Source organism: Ptiloglossa arizonensis, chromosome 9 (assembly GCF_051014685.1).
Source record: "Ptiloglossa arizonensis isolate GNS036 chromosome 9, iyPtiAriz1_principal, whole genome shotgun sequence".
Classification (NCBI taxonomy): domain Eukaryota; kingdom Metazoa; phylum Arthropoda; class Insecta; order Hymenoptera; family Colletidae; genus Ptiloglossa; species Ptiloglossa arizonensis.
In genome coordinates, this window is record NC_135056.1 from 16,182,058 (window position 1) to 16,199,605 (window position 17,548).

General features: G+C 39.2%; 2 protein-coding genes and 1 long non-coding RNA gene across 7 annotated transcripts in view; 2 read left to right on the top strand and 1 right to left on the bottom strand.

The window, feature by feature from the left end:
• Positions 1-493: 493 nt before the first annotated feature.
• Positions 494-4,169, bottom strand: LOC143151207 (uncharacterized). Its single transcript, XR_012993260.1, has 2 exons — positions 2,179-4,169; positions 494-2,002 (listed from the first exon to the last, which is right to left on the bottom strand). It is a non-coding gene; the product is annotated as an uncharacterized LOC143151207 (long non-coding RNA).
• On the top strand, positions 2,499-6,569 carry LOC143151206 (uncharacterized). Its single transcript, XM_076320117.1, has 4 exons — positions 2,499-2,742; positions 3,298-3,338; positions 4,044-4,240; positions 5,490-6,569. The coding sequence occupies exons 1-4, from the start codon at positions 2,658-2,660 to the stop codon at positions 5,542-5,544; spliced, it is 378 nt and encodes a 125-aa protein (XP_076176232.1). The 5' UTR covers positions 2,499-2,657; the 3' UTR covers positions 5,545-6,569.
• A 974-nt stretch (positions 6,570-7,543) lies between these two features.
• Sap47 (Synapse-associated protein 47kD) overlaps positions 7,544-17,548 on the top strand; it is a 101,094-nt gene continuing 91,089 nt past the window's right edge. The window contains exons 1-2 of one of the 5 annotated variants that reach the window (XM_076320366.1): positions 7,544-8,149; positions 15,588-15,803. In XM_076320366.1, coding sequence (XP_076176481.1) covers positions 8,013-8,149; positions 15,588-15,803 — 353 coding nt within the window. In that variant the 5' untranslated portion in view covers positions 7,544-8,012. The remainder of the gene's footprint in view (positions 8,150-15,587; positions 15,804-17,548) is intronic. The other 4 variants (XM_076320367.1, XM_076320370.1, XM_076320369.1 and 1 more) reach the window with 4 other exon arrangements.

Consider the following 17,548-nt stretch of genomic DNA (forward strand, 5'->3'; position numbering starts at 1 on the left):
ATAAGGTATATTTAAATTGAATAATGCTGAAATTTTACCACATTTCTATTTTGTACTTTGTGATAAGAAATTCGTATGCAAGTGTGGTTATTAATATAAAAAGTATATGTTCTTCTTAAATTAAATAACATAATATCTTGAAAAGAAAGCATTTGGTTAAAAGTAAATTTTCCTTGATGAGACAAGTATTATATATTCACAATAAATTAAAAAAATTATTCTTAATCTTAAAATTTGCAATGAATGTTAGAACGATTATTAATTGTTGATATTTCATAAATAGTGGCAAACCTTTATATCTAAATTTCGTCCGTTTTTTAAATTATAAGGCTAATAATGTTTTTTATTTTTATTTTAAACTATGTGCCTTAAGTATATGATATACGTGCTGAAGGAGGAGCAAGAATTTGTTCATAAATTGTATTCTAATTGTAGATTTAACAAACAATTTATGGCATAACTCTCATTAGAAAACATTTATATCAAATATTTATTTTATATGTTAGGTACATTAAAAAAAAAACCCAAAAAAGTCCTAAAAATTTTTAACATATACACGCATAGTTGTATCAATTAAAGTTAATCATGTAATGCAACTATTATTTTTTCCACATTAAAACAATATTTTGATACGCCATTTTTATACATTTTTTATGTCAGGTCTCGATTTTTTCAACTCAATTTAACTGAACTATTCGATCTCATATTACTATATTATTAGGTCATTCCATAAATTTGTGCCGATTTTTTTACCGATACATCATCAATCAATATTTCAAATATAACCATTGAATTTGATGTGGTCGAGACGATTTCGTTTCGTGAATTGGTGCAATATCCATACTTTCTGCTTCGATAGCAGTCAAATTTTTTTTGTGTCTTTGAACTGTTCATATTGGAAAATTTAAATTTCATAAGACTGTGTTTCTTACATTAAATTACGAATTTTATCGTCCTCTACCTAAAACGGACGTACAAAATGTTGTTGTATCTTTTAAATCAAAATTTGTTACCATTCAATAATCTTATGTTCTCGAATATCGGGGAGGGATGAAGGAAGAGGATACCTCCTACACGAAATTTTAGGGTGGCCTAATATTACCGAATGTTCCAATGAGATAAATACTTTTACATGTAAGAGAACAATGATATGTAACAGATAATGTATCTGTACGCAATTATTTTATAAAAATTATGTTATGAAATATTACATATGTATTCTATGCGTGCAATCATCCGTGGTCACGTATACATCGAAGCATTTAACGATATTGTGATATAGAAATACATACGACCAATGTATTCCTTTACTGCGGTGCAGTTTACGGGAGATGTGAACAATTGAATAATACCGATGCTCACGAGTGGGGCAACCATATTTGGTTAGCAAACAACAAAGTTTGCATTCTCTCGTTGAGCTCAATTTTTTATAGCACTTATTGTATTCTTTTCGACCTTATGTATTTTACTCGATGTTATAAAAAGTGTATGTATTTTAACGCAAATAAAGCTATGTAAATACACCTTCGGGTTTTGTGTTCCCACGAGATCAACGGACTCGAAGCAGGAAATACGTTTATGGGCTGTATCACTGTATCGCTACATCGCGATATATAACAGCTACACGTGGTTAATATATTAATAGGTACGTCAGAGACTGACAATGCGATATATGTACGTAGAACTTGGCACTGTACGAAATGTTCAATTTTATCCTCTAGGCCAATGTCGGTTAACATTTTACAGCATACATATTGGTAGTAACATTTTCGATAAACATAGGATATCGACTTCGTTGATATACGTGAAAGATTCCTGTATGCGGAATCTCTATATCTATATGTATGTTGGTATAATCGGACTTAAAAAGGACTTTCAAACCGAAGCGGTTTAATCCATTTTATGAATTATCTCGCGCATATCGACGTATGAATGATATTGAATCGCAAACAGGCCTTGCATATCGTTGAATTGGCTATCGAAGTTATTCATCTGATAAATGCTGTAATCAAAAGTACTTTTACGATTTTCAATTTTAATCTTATTTACGAGTAGATACATTCTCATATCGCAATCAATTCGATGGTACGTCGCAAATGTAACCACGCCAAAAGTCTAATTTATTAATAAAGAAGATAACATTGAACGATATCAGACTAAGATTTTGTAAATACATACATGTATCTTCGAAATCATTTGTAGTTTCTCTTTTCGTAGCATGCGATTAGATATTAGTTACGAGTATCGGTTACAATCAGCAATTGTTGAAAACACTTCTAACCATAAATAATTATACTTTAATTACTATATTAACACGTTCCGTCGATATCAATCGATAGAAAACTACGTTTGTTTAATGAGACTTAAATAATCTGACGTAGTATGCGAATGTAGAAACACACACAAGCAACAGATATGATACATATATATATAGTAGCGCTTCAGGTCCCGGAAATCTGCGCGGGGAAAGGAAGGACCGACTAGGACAAGCAGCACGGTTACCAATCGTTGCACTTCGCGATATTCAGTCTCAGTGTGCGGATCGTCGTACCGCTTGTTATTTCCACGTTCACTCGTTGTGTAGCAGATCTTCGAAACATTAGTTTTTCTATTTTATTTTCATTCGGCGTTTTTAACGTGTGAACGCGTGAAAAGCAATGTCGGTTATATATAGGAAGTCGGTTCAAACGATTGGCAAGTACGTGCCCGAGAAGTTCCAGCCATTGTGGAATCACCCAGCTGGTTAGTAAGTTGTCAATGATTCTCCAAATTTATCAGATAGTTACACGTGTTAGGAACACATGCCACTCATAGCACTGTAAAGGGTACATTCGGCCAAATTAGCAAAAAACCACTTCCCTGCCGTCGTACGAAATTCAAGCATCTACATTTTTGCTGTTCTTCCGTGTAATGTACTGCTAATTCGGATGGACTTGACCGTCGTATCGTGTACGTAAAATAACTATCGTCTCGTAACACGATGCTCTATATTCTAGTAATCTTGAGGAGTTCAAGGACTTGTATATACGATAACGCATCTATGTTCTTTCAATGTAATAGGTTGAAGTTCGTCACGGACCGAATATCATTTTAAAATTTAAAATTTGAATTGTTCGAATACGATCGAATAACTACACGGTTACTGTGAAGTACGTTGCGTTCTAAAACCGGGAGCGAATTCGAAAAATATTCGTATGCATAAATATGCATTTCTTTTTGGGCATTTTTATGTAATATGATTCCAAAATCCAAAAAATAAGAACGTAACGGTACTATCGACCTATTTTCCCCTTTCAGGTCCGCAGACTATATTCTTCTGGGCACCAGCTTTCAAATGGGTCAGTAATAATTTTGAAGTTTTAACGTCTCGTTGAATGTTACGTGTTTAATATACATTCTTACAATAATAACACGGTTCGAAATAATCGCAAGACACGCGGCAAAGTTTTCGCGTTACTGTGCATACTACAATTCGTAACTACTATGAACAAATCAATTTCGTTTCAAGGCAGTTAACGCGCGGGCTTTACGTTGCTGGCAAATAAATACGTTACAGAAATATTTCTCAACTATTAGGAGGTTGCATCCGCGTACAATGGACTTGATCCAAATGCGATGTTAAACACGTGCCGCGGTAGCTCTTGCGAAACAAACGTCTATTATCGATATTGCGTTTACCTTTGATAATTCATTAACACTTTTCACTTCCGTGGTTGCGTATAAAATCAATACCACATCGCCGTGCGAAATTAACAAACGAATCGATCGCCGCGAATTACTATCACTTTGAAGGGCAGTTTGAAAAATCTTGAACTCAACGAACAGAATTTCGTAGCTGAAAATCACGCGCGCATGCTTCAACAAATTGTGGTCGATCTAGCTGGAAATAGGTCAACCTTAAAGTAAATAATCACAATTTCACCCAAATCGTTGACCCTTTTCATTAAAACGCTTTTTACTCAAGATAACTCTTTTCCGTTGTCAAATATTTCCATATTCTTTTACCAACGTTTGCGTCCTTAAACCAAATTTGTATATTACAGGGACTTGTAATAGCTGGCCTCAGTGATCTGCAGAGGCCAGCGAATCAACTCTCCATTAGTCAATCATCTGCCTTGGCTGTTACCGGTGTGATTTGGACTAGATACTCTTTAGCGATCACACCGAAGAACTGGAGCCTTTTTAGCGTAAACCTCTTCGTCGCGCTAACGTCTATATACCAAATTGCCAGAGCAATAAAGTACGTATCTTCGTTGCGACGAGTATAAACCTTCGACATTTAACCTTGAATTGATTAAATTTGCACACTGTAGTTTGATGAGAGTAGAAGAGAAAATAGACGATAGATATAACTTCCAACGCGTATGAGCGTAAATTCGGCATAAATAAAATGAACGAAATATGTACATATGTACAGATATATCCGGTTAAAAATATTATGTGTAATTTACATATACATGGAACTGATTGAACTTTTTATCTACTCTGACCAAACTCCATAGTCGTTACGTTTTCCATATTTGACTAGCAATTAATTCCGGTGATATAACCGTTCGTTTCTTTTTTTTTACTTTCTTAATGATAAGCGTTATATTACGCCAAAGAGTATTATTTATGATAAAGCCCGATACGGAAAGTTTCGTACACCGTTTTCTATTCGTTTACTCGTGTTCAATGAATTATTTATAATTAATTGGACGACGCGTTGCCCAAATTCATTTCGAATTATGTTATCATCTTCTAAATAACTTGGTCCGGACGATCCTTAAACGCGGAGAGCGAGACGCTTGAAATTACTGCGACAATACCCGTCAATATTTTCTTCGCTACAGTAAAGTAGGTCAAATAAAAGTTCAATAGATCGAAAGAGGTCGTAAGATAAATTAAGAGAATATTTTATGGGCGACGACACGATTGAGAAATTTGAAAAAAAATTGGAACACTCTCGTTTCGGGAGTGTCGAAATTACGACATACATTGTATTCGATTTAACCGTAATAACGTTTGCACGTGTTATAATTGCAAATGCGAAGGACAAGAAAGAAAATATCACGGTGGTGGTATCGGTGCTTTATTTACGGAAGGTGTTCGATGCCGACGACCATTTATATCACGAGCGTTTCGTAATCGACACATTAATGATTATTTTATACAGTGCAACGTGTTTTTATCGTATAAACGACCTCACAAAAGGAATGATAATCCGTTTACAATTTACATACTCATTTACGTGCACAGTTCGTAAAAAAACTGTAATGGTTGAGTTCAGTGTAATGTAATTGAGATTCTATGCAAAAAGAGGAAGGTCACCTTCAAATTTTTCAATAACCTTTAGCCAGAATTATTTTCTTCGATAATAGTGTACAAAAATATCGATGTATCTTGTTGTAGTAGTTTCATGTATCTCACTCTGTATGTATCGTGATAATAGATACAAGAAACGATAATATTTTATAAGAATTCATATTAAATTGAAACCCTTTTTTTAGGTATCAAAGTGAACAAAAAGCCGCGGCAGCAGCACTATCGACGGAGAGAAAATAGTGATTATATTCGAGTAATATACATTCCTAGGGATAAAAATACTTAATATAGATAAGTAGAATATTAGGAGCACGCTTGCTGAGCAAGCAACTTTTAACCATTACGTAATGTCCAAAAAAAAAAAAGAATTCACGCTTAAAAGAGAATGACGCAAGTTTATAGTATTTATTAAATATTAACTCTCAATGATTTTGAAAGTTCCAAATAGCGCAATTTGTAAATATTTAAATTCTAGTAAATATACACTGCCTAGAATAGAATTACATCGAATACAGAAAAAAAGCAATCATGACACTCAAAGCAATCAATCACGAAAACACCAAAAAGAAGCAATCACGAAACCCAAAAAATAAGCAATTTCAAATCAGCAATATATAGTATGAACATTTATTATAACAAAAATTCGCATACTAAAACTCAGAAAATTCGAGGTACCTAAAAATAGAACACCAATAATCAGAAAACCTAAAACACCGTAAATGGTTCATCAACGCTCAGGTATCGTGAAACATCAATAATAGCATACTAATATCTAGAAAGCTTTAAAATACTAATAATCGGAAAGTACAACACATCAAAATCAAACATTATTATTAAGAAAGTTGCAATCCGTAAAAATAACAAAATGTTCATGCCAAACTGTGATATCGAATGTAAGGTGCTATTCGTACCTTTTATTCCACTAGCAATGCATAAATTCTAAATCCTAGAATAAGTACAAATACCAACAAAATGTATAGCATGCTTCCAAAATTCAGTACAACATCTAATGGCATATATTGTAAACTAAAACACCAATGATAGGTACACCAGTACTGTAGATATAATATATTAGGCTTAGGTATGTTTGTTCACGTACAAATCTACCTCGAAATAATAACGTACACTGCTCATTATAACGATTCGCAACACTGATGCTGAAGGATTCGAAGAAGTAAGAAATGTACAAATCGCATACCGAGTTCGATAATGTTACAACTGCCTTGTATAGATTTAATAAAATAATATATTTTTCTATCAAGCGGTGTAAATGACGTTAATTTTCTTCATGTTTAATTTCACTGTGAAAAATTATTAAACTTGTCTTGGGTAAAGTAAAAGTAATTTTAACGTTTGTTTAATTTAAAATTTATCGCGTCGATATACTTAAAACTCAGATCCCTACAACGTGTCTAGAAATACGTTATAGATGGCACTCTAAACCCGCGTAAACGAGTTTAACCCGTTAACAAGTACATGTCCAGCGAGGGAAAAGTTACCAAGTCCCGTAACTCTACTCTGGTTGAAACGTTAAATAACGTTAGTTAAATTTGATAATGGATAGAACGCAATTATACATATTTAATAAATATTACTTTAATCCTTGGATCTATAATCGGTTTAAAAAGAATTAGCTCAATTTAATTTTATTGTAAGCATATAGTATCCAACCAATATCAATTATTTTACAACGAATGGTTGAAGACTTGGCAGACTTAAGCAAAGATCAGCGCCCTCGGTGATAAAACGCTCAAGTTTGTACCTAAATAATTCCCATTCTCAGTGCTAGATTGCGCTACCTTTCTGTATACCGGCTTACTCGCAGATACCTATTTAGATCGTACGATACCAACCATCGTAAGATAAATCCTTAATTCTATATTTCGTCTACAAAGTCTATTCTATGATATATGAACAGAAAATATATAGAATAGTATTACCCACGACGAACAATAATTCTTCGTTGCGAGTAATACCGATTATAGGTGGAATTAAAATTCCATCGGTAGGTATTCAGAGCGTCGGTATATGGAAATTGATTATACCATCGGTTGCGGAAACAGGAATTACAGTACAAACTTGAGCATTTTGTCGTCGAGAGTGGAAATTTTAGCTGTAAGTATAGATTGATTTTTTCGTCGCAAGATAGTTACTCTTGTAAACTACTACATGGGCTAACATTAATAACAATGTACCTATCGTTTAAATCGCTCGTCACTGGGTAGAAACGTACTATGTGCAGAAAGAGAAGTATGGCTTAGCAATTGCACATACGAACAAAACGACATACCTGCGCCACGGACTACAATTGGATCTTGACCATCGACCATCTATGTGTTTACTTCCACTCCATCTTTAGTTCCCATGAACAAATAACGCATTGGTAACTACACTGTGCGTCGAGTGCAGGGACATTTGGAGAAATTGGCACTGTTGGAGAATTTGCGAGAGCAAATTGTTATTCGTGGCCCTCTGGTGGCAGCTTCCAAAAGTGTTGCCACAGCGCAGCGTGAAATGCGCCACTAGACGTGGTATTCTTTCAGTTCGTGGTTGCGCGATTATCAAAACGAACAAGTTCTACCGTCATTCCGATCCCGTAAGGGCTTCAGTAACGTTCTCGAGACCGTAGGAGAACGGAAGAGGAAGAGCGAACACATAGTCTGTCGAGCACATTCGAGTGTGAAGCATTTGACGGATCGTAATTGAAAATGTTCACCGGAATTACGAATCAGATGTCAACGTGGATGGGCAAGAAGGCCGAGGACGGCATCACGGAAATGCCGACCGAGAAAAAGGTTACATCTCCTGTCGTCGAAGGAGAAGTCGATGCGGAAAGGAAGGAAAGATGAGTACCGCAGTTTTAACCCGTACAGTTATTTGAATATTGAACATCGTAACTTGTTGTAACATAAGTACATCGTAACGTTGCAATACTTTGTATTCGGAACTAATCTTATTTATCGTACGTATACTCGCTCTGGTTCTTGTACGTGTAACAAGAGAACGTACATACTGCGTTTCGATGATGATGTTTTTCGTCTGTCAAACGGTAGCGGGTGTTTTTAACCGGAGACTCTCGGTTCATGGTCAATCGACGGACGATTGCACGATCTTTTTGCGCATCTATGCGACACGTTGAAACTTTCGGAACAATCTTGAATGCATTTTTGAGATTAGATCGATAACAACTGTCCCGCTACTTACGTAAAGTACTACTCATGCGACAATGTTACAACGTTCCACGAATCGAAATGAGGTTAACACGAACTCGAAGTAGTTTTGCACTTAAGCTTTCCCTGCGGCGTTTTTGAGATTACTAATGACCGATACGATCCGGGGAGACATATACTTATCTCGAATTGTCAAAATGGTTCTCCGTAATACGAGTATCGATGATGAATCTATAATATTTAAACGGATTAGAATTTTGCTCGAAATTTTAATCACAAACGATGTACACGTACTCAACGTGTCTTTCGGGAGACTTATTTTATCAACCTTCCAATGTCAATTTCCATGGACTTGTAATACATCGTGTGACACGAATATCTGCATTCTCGTTTAACGCATTCGAATGTTAATCTCGACAACCGTTCAAATATTACATCATCCGTGTTTCGCCCTCGTGGATTACCTACAGACGTTGAGGTGAATTATTTCTTATTTTCCGTATTGGAGATACAAAAGACGAATCAATTCGTAGGCGTTATCGGCCGACTTTGTACACGAAATATGACATTTCGTACGGGGCCATATTCCGAGTATTACGTCACGTATAACAAATTTTGAAAATAGGATTCCGTGACCTAGACAGCACCATTGGGACGTTCAGAAACGTCTCGCAAACATCGCGATACATTCCCGAGCACACCTTGTCCCTTCGTCGTCGATAAACGACTTTGTCGCCATTAAAGTCTTTTACGTCGAAACGAATCGTCGCTGTTTCTTTCGAGCCCAAGATATATCGTTTTATCGACTTTGTCCGCTTCGTTTTCGTTTCTTCCATTATTAATGCAGTCTGCGGGTCTCGTGTAGCGATGCCCCAAAGTAGACACGTATAGATATATCCAAATACAATTCCTGTCGAATACCGTTCTTGCGCGAAGAAAAATTTTTCGAGATGAATGTTTTTCAAGGACAAACCCAATTCGATACAATTACAACGATAATTCGTTCCGGAGGTAGACATTTTGGAAACCAGTCCACCTCGTCGCGGCACAAGAAATCGTTAATCTACGATTCGGTAGTGCATTTCGTATCGTCCACCGCTTTCGTTTTATTTTTTATCCATTTTTCTTACGCTCTATTTATCGTAACTACCGTACGACGTATATTCTCGTACACTTTCTTTAGTTTCCTCTACGTGGGAATTTACTCCTCCCGTGGCGTTGTTAATAATTCCCGCGTCGTAAATCAACGATTTATCGCATCGCGAAAAGCGTCTACCCCTCTTATAAAAAAGAAATCGAAAAAACACGTCCGGCGACCACAGACGCAAATCTTTTCAATTCGCCGTTCGTGTACGTTCGAACGGTATTTAGTATTATTCTACAATCGCTGGGAATCGCAGGTTTCTTTCGATTTCGAATTTTCCGATATCTCCTCGCGCAGTGCCCGGAGTGGCGTCCCGAATTTCGGTGCTGCCGAGCGAAAACTCGACCCGGACCAATGCGTCGAGGGCTCGCGTCGATTGATTGGCAAAAGTCTCTTTTCGTTCTTGACGACGTTATTATTCGCTTCGTTTGAATATCGAACGGCGGACCGTTACGTAGGCACGCGTGTCGTTGCAGACTCTGACCGAGATCTCCCTGTGTGCGAATTAATTTGTCGAAACTCTCGTCGCTTCTCTCCCTTTCGGTTCGATTTTTTTTTTCCACTCGACCCCCTCCCCACCGTCGCGACACCCTTTCGTGTGTCACGGGAGAAGGTTTGCAAAGAGTCGCGGCATCGCCCGTTAATTTAATTCCCTTTATTCGGCCGCGTTCGAGTATTTTTATTCGTACGGGACCAGCTAGGGCGGAGGTGTTCGAGGGCGTCGGAGTGGGGGGTAGCGGCGACACTGGGCAAACCAAGAGGCGCCTGCCTTTCGAGCCAGGTATGTTATCGAGCTGGCTTTTAATTCGCGCGCCTCATATGCCACAAAGGGCGGGACAAGGGGACAAAAAAATATCGAGAGGTAACGGAAAAACAAGAGAAAAGTAACAAATAACCTTGCCACCGTTTCGGTGAATCGATCCGGGTCGAAGATCGTACGCTATTCGGTAATTTTCGTGGGTCGATCGTTCGCTTGATTTCGTTTTCGTGGATAAACATTTCATCGACGTTTCGAACGTCGAGTCGCCGTTACGGCTATTCGTTTCCGGGAAAAAGTCGTCTCGTGCGTACAGATAGACCGTTGTTCCGTTCCGTGATACCGTGTAACCTCCGTTATCCGAATGCTCGGCCATCTAGCGGCTCTGTTATACGAACGTTCCCCATTGTACCGAGCCGCCGAACGTTGTATCATGGTCCTTGGAGAGCATCCCTCGTCTTATCGAAACATTCTGCGCGGCGATAGAGGTGGGAATTATTTATTGCGAGAATGCGGCACGAAAGACATCGGTGTTACGTAACGACGATCGATACACGTTCAACGCGAAAATTGCACAGCTGCCGTTAAAAACGTGTTTATTAGCCGTGTTCCGCCATTTAGGTGGTTCGGTGCACAAATGGAATCCACTTCCTTTCGAGGGCTGGGGGAGGGAGCTCACACCCAAGATGATGCGGGAACCTCCGAGAAAATCGTTATTGCGTTCGTTATTTCCACCGAAATGCAAAACCATCGATAATTGCATTAGAATTACTCGATCGAGGTGTATTTAAATACTTTACACCCGAGATTCGTATTTACAACAATTTACTTTTCCGTATCGATTGTTCCGAAATTACGATCTGGGTTTTTCTATTATTTTTACATTTTTTTTTCATATATCTTTCTCGATCGTGAATTCTTAATTTCAGCGTATTGTAGTATTTTCGATGTAATTTTTCATTTATTGCTTTCCGTCGAAAAGCATCTAAATTACACGCGGTTTAAACTTCGTCGTATTTGACCAATTCCATTGTCGTTGTTGGAATCCCTAACGAACATTTTATCGTGAAATTATAAAACGATCGATAACGGCGATAGAATTCGTCGAATACGAGCAACGTTAAGACCGTGTATTTAAACGATTCGACCTCGAAGCTTCGGGATCTCTTTGATAATACACCGTTCGCGCATTGTAAATACCGTAAGATTGCTATTTGCAATAATCTCTCTCTCTACTGTATCGGTTATAACGGGTTCAGACTTGCATCGAGGCTTTCCTAAGTTTCTCGTTTGCGAGATTCTCCGAGTGTCTTCTCGCGTCGTGCTCGCTCAAAACTTTCGATACAATGTGTCCCCGATTTTAACGTCTTCGAGTCGAGCGACTCGTGTATCGCGCCAAATCGAAAACGAGCTCAATACGAAGGTATTAAAATACTAACTGGTCTTGTATTACCCTATTATTTTGGACTTTGCCTCGTAACGCTTTTTTTTCCATCTATGAGTATATTTAACACCTTTGCGCCGAGCTCGTTCTCAATGTGGCACAATACACCACTCATTTAATTCAGAGGTGTTAAAATACTCAACTTCGCCCCATATTTTTTCCATCTCCAAACGTTTGTAACACCTTCGAATTGGACTCGTCTCGACTTTCTTTTGCCATCTATGAGATCTTTGAACACCTTTGCGCCGAGATCGTTCTCAATGTGGTACAATACACCACTTGTTCGACCTGCAGGTGTTAAAATACCCAATTTCGCCCCATGATATCTTTCTTCCATCTCCAAACGTTTGTAACACCTTCGAGTTGGACTCGTCTTAACTTTGCCCGACTTTCTTTTGTCATCTATGAGCATATTTAACACCTTTACTCCGAGCTCGTTCTCAATGTGGCACAATACACCACTCGCTTAACCCAGAGGTGTTAAAATACCCAATTTCGCCCCACGATATCTTTCTTCCATCCCCAAACGTTTGTAACACCTCCGAATTGGACTCTTCTCGACTTTCTTTTGCCATCTATGAGATCTTTGAACACCTTTGCGCCGAGATCGTTCTCAATGTGGTACAATACACCACTTGTTCGACCTGCAGGTGTTAAAATACCCAATTTCGCCCCATGATATCTTTCTTCCATCTCCAAACGTTTGTAACACCTTCGAGTTGGACTCGTCTTAACTTTGCCCGACTTTCTTTTGTCATCTATGAGCATATTTAACACCTTTACTCCGAGCTCGTTCTCAATGTGGCACAATACACCACTCGCTTAACCCAGAGGTGTTAAAATACCCAATTTCGCCCCACGATATCTTTCTTCCATCCCCAAACGTTTGTAACACCTCCGAATTGGACTCTTCTCGACTTTCTTTTGCCATCTATGAGATCTTTGAACACCTTTGCGCCGAGCTCATTCTCAATGTAGTACAATACACCACTTGTTCGACCTGCAGGTGTTAAAATACCCAATTTCGCTCCATGATATCTTTCTTGCATCTCCAAACGTTTGTAACACCTTCGAGTTGGACTCGTCTTAACTTTGCCCGACTTTTTTTTGTCATCTATGAGCATATTTAACACCTATGCGTCAAGCTCGTTTTCAATGTGGCACAATACACCACTCACTTAATCCAGAGTGTTAAAATACCCAATTTCGCTCCATGATATCTTTCTCCATCTCCAAACGTTTGTAACACCTTCGAGTTGGACTCGTCTTAACTTGACCCGACTTTCTTTTGCCATCTATGAGCGCATTTAACACCTTTGCGTCGAGTTCGTTCTCAATGTGGCACAATACACCACTCGCTTAACCCAGAGTGTTAAAATACCCAATTTCGCCCCACGATATTTTTCTTCCATCTCCAAACGTATGTAACACCTTCGAGTTGGACTCGTCTCGATTTGACGCAGTACACGATTCGAGGGTGTTAAAATACAAGGTATTCGGGTCGCCCGGGACACCCTGTAAAACGAGCCAACCGACGATCGAACGACTCTTCCCTCCAGGACGGTTCCAAAATCGGTAACGTAGGAAAGGAACGCCGAAAACACTCGGGACCGATATTTCCAGAAACGGGGAGGGCGGTAATCTTTTATATAGGTCGCAATCGATACCGCGGGCCGCCCTTGCGCGAAAAACTGTTAAATTTCGTACAACGGTAACGAAACTCGCCGCCTTTTTTCCTCATTCGTTCTCTTTTTTTCTTTCGAACCCCCCTTTCGGTCCACCGCGCGGATTTTCAACATTTTTCGGTGTTTAACGAGCTACGGAGGATTACGTACGATGGGTCGTTCGTCGTTCCCCTTTTCGCGCACGAGAGTTTATCGACGACCATCGGGGTAACAGCGAGAGACGAGGGTAATTCGAAATGATCGTCTCGACGCCTATCCGATACCGGTTATCAGCCGAAGCATCGTCGTTTCCCCGCGTTGTACATCTGTACAACGTTGTTCCGTGGCTCCTCGCTAAAAACGAAAACCGTGGAAAATGAAAATCCGTGACGGGAGAGAATAGGAAGAAATTTTAATTTTTTCACGATTTCACAACGTGGAACGGGAGGGGATAGACGTCTCCCGGTTTAATGGGACACGCTTATAGCCCCCGGGTAATACCATTTACAAAGCCATGCCACACTTAAATGAGTTATAGTCGTGACAGTGTTTCGTTGGCGCACCGCACGGGTTACACTGACCTGTTTTCGTTCGTAACATATTTATAGGGAATAGGCAGAAATCGGATCACCATGGGGGAACTAACCCCCACCCCCCGACCACCCACCCTTACCCCACTTATGACCCATTTTAACGCGACTTTCGGTAGCGATGGCTATAAAAACCAACGAGACGGAACAAATCGGTGAATCTGACTATCGCACGGTAAAGAATTCCGAGAATATTTTATTCGAGAGTGTTCTCGAAATTAACGATCGATTTAAGGGAGAGAATCGACGTATCGTGTTCGAAGACACGCGTCTCGTACAATTGAAGCTGAACCGAAATTTCGGGATTTTAATTAGCGATAACGAATCGTTCCGCTCGAGTAATTATTCCTCGAGTTTAGATTATTATTTCGGAACGGTAGGACGCATTTTCTGGTAATCCTATCCAATTTTCTGGAAACGCGAAACAACGGGGGCTCGATTCGACGATGTTCAGCGAATTTATCGTTTTATTACGGGGACGTGAAAATTTCCTTGCGAAAGTTCCATTTACGGTTTGTTTCAGGCTTTCCTGTTTATTTTTCCGAAAGAATAATACCATTGACGGAACTAGATTCCTCCAATGTCGTTCGATCAACGTGGGTATTGCGTTATCGATTTTCTCGAAATCGATGCTAACTGTTTGTGTTTCTAAACGTAAATTGGTTTCGAGTTACCGCGCGTCGCGAAAATAGAAGATATGCACACCTTTCTCGTGCATTTGCATTAAAAAACAACGCAATCACATTGTCGCGCATTTTAGCGAAGATTCGTAATAACGAATTCTAAAATTACTCTCGATAAACCCTTTTTAGAAACATTCCCGAACCGAGAGTCGACCGAATCGTTTTCGAATATGTTTTCTCTCTTTACAATATTATAAAATATTTAAAAAAAAAATCACATCGAACAGTTTCGTGAAAATTGACCGTTATACGTTCGAATCGATATTTAATTTCGACGAATAAATTCTTTCTCCGATCGTCCTTCGAATGAGACACTACGGATTACGCACTTATGCAGTATTATAATTATCGTTTCTCCGTTATTATTTCTCCGTGGAAAACTGATCGTTTTCGTACACGTTTCGGGCAGAATCGATTCGCGGCGAGAATTCTCCGCGATTTAATAAATACTCGCAGCTCGCGTTAAAACTGCAACCTCGGGTACGGAATTTCGCGAATAACAACCGTAAGTAAACAGTCACTGGGCTTGCACGCTGGTTGGAAAGCAAAATACGATTTTTTTTTTTTTTCTCTCTTTTTAACACGCAACGTCTCTCGTCCCCGCGGGCGATTTTTCCTCAACGTTGAATAATTCTTTGCCGACCATTATCGCGCGGTGTATCTTTTTTTCCCCGTGTATTTTTTTTCTCTCTTTTTTTTTCCCCCCTTTTCCTCCTCGCGTCGCGAGCAAGCTTCAGAAATGCATTTTTAACGTCGTTACACGCGTCGATTAATTAAACGGCAGAATGCAGCGGCGACCACGTGGATTGAAAACGTGTTTTCTGTGTTTACCAGTCCGACGAAAGGCGGCAGTAGCAAGTTGGAAATGTTGGCTGGCGTGAAAACTCAAATGACAGGTTGGTTTAGCGGTGGAATAGCTGGATTGAGCCGTGGTACTGCTCACGGAGGCGAAGGTGAAGCTCAAGCATCTACAAGAATGAACGAGAGCCAGGTAGCTCCGAACGATCAGCCTCCCGCCGAGCAAATTAAAGACGATGACGCTAGCAGGTAAAAAGATACTTTTCGATGTGTTTCGTGTACTCGGTGGAAGGAATATAAAGGGTGGACACGATCCACGGTACCCCTGGAACAACGGTTTTGGGAATAAATTCTTTTCGAACGTTGGAAGGAAATTTGTTGCAAAAATCACGCGATATTTAGTAGGAAATACAACATTTTTTCACCGTGTATTTATTCATGTGGTTAGCGAAAGATAAAGATCGTAGAGATTTTGTATCGTTTGCCAAGCACTGTCGTAATTTCTTTTTTTTTTTTTTTTTTTTGTACGAGATGCATCGGTGCAATGTGCAACTGCACTTGCGGTTTCGACGGAAGTTTTTAACTCTCTTTTCCGTGTAATTTACTTTTCCGTAGAATTCTGCGTGAAAAGGTATTAGGTTACCGTGTGGCAAAAATGACTACTTCTCCACTTTCGTGTTTCTTGCGGGATTTTTTGAAAAATAAGCCATTCGTTTAGTAGACGACGCGAGAGAGCGAATTAAAAGCAGTTGTTTAAACGCGAATGCTCAGCGACCGTACAACGTAACGAAAAGTGTAAAAAAAAAGAACCGACGGGAAAATGTTTAAAATGCAGCTGATGGTGGAACATTTGGACGTTTATCGTAGATATTAGCGAAGAGTCGAGTATCTCGAAAGGTAGGAATTTTTTTCGACACGGTGTCCTAATACTTTTTTAATGCGTGGCAATCGGATTACGCGAACAGAATTATAGAATTCTGGGAACAGAGCTTATCGAAAATACAAAATTTCACTCCACAATTTTTCTTTTTTTTTTCCACCGGTCACCGTATTCGCTCTATGCATTAGCTAATTTTTATTTACGGTGAAATTAACGCGTGTTTAAAAACTTGACGGGATACGTAAAAGGACGTATTGTTATCATCGATCGTTTCGACACGATGCAACGAAAGCTCGCGCGCAAGAGCCTCGTTGCACCGTGTAAGTGCACGATTCGCTAAACCGGAAATAATCCTTAAACTTTTTTTTTTAAACGTCGAAATGTTTTCGTAACCCGTACGTCACATATTTTTTGATACACTTTGAATCTTTTGAAACGAAAGGATCGAGCTTGGCTTTTTAAAGAACGATGAAAAACACGTTTGGCGATGGTGCATAGTTTCCGTCGCTATTTCATAGAATACGTTCACTGTATTCTTTTCACCGAGTACACGTTTTCATGAAAGATGCTTAATCCCACGGGGCCCGTATCGGTCCGATCGGTGTCATTTTTCATCCTGTTTTATTTCGATCGATGTTTGTTTGTCGTATCGTTGTTTGTCAAAATCCGCGATGCATGGGAAGAACGACACTCGGTGTTCAAGGTTCGCTGCGGTTTCGACGGAGATGTGAATATTCAGCGTTAAATATTTATTCCGAATCAACGCGTTGTTCACGGGTCAAGGGAATACGTGATTTCAATTTTTGCCGATCGTCCTTGCGAATATTCTACGCGATATAATGTTCATCTTGTTTTCCAACGAGGAGTCTCGACGAACTGGAACAGCAAACTAGAAAAGACGCGTTACTTTTCGGTATAATTGACCAATTGCATACGTACTCGATGATTTAACGTAGATAAAGGTTGGTACAATGGAATCGGGTCGGTGTAATACGTTCCGTCGACTTGAACCTCGCGAAAAGTATATTAACGAAAGATAAATAGTTTCGAGGGGCAAACACGAGGTAGGGAAAATTTTATTTTTGAAAATCGTCCCTCTCGAAATTCGGTTCAC

Excerpts from the sequence above, each read along its gene's own strand:
- LOC143151206 (XM_076320117.1), top strand. The coding sequence starts at position 2,658 with ATGTCGGTTATATATAGGAAGTCGGTTCAAACGATTGGCAAGTACGTG. Across the intron at positions 2,743-3,297 it reads ATTGTGGAATCACCCAGCTG|GTCCGCAGACTATATTCTTC; the intron begins GTTAGTAAGTTG and ends TTCCCCTTTCAG. Across the intron at positions 4,241-5,489 it reads CAAATTGCCAGAGCAATAAA|GTATCAAAGTGAACAAAAAG; the intron begins GTACGTATCTTC and ends CCCTTTTTTTAG.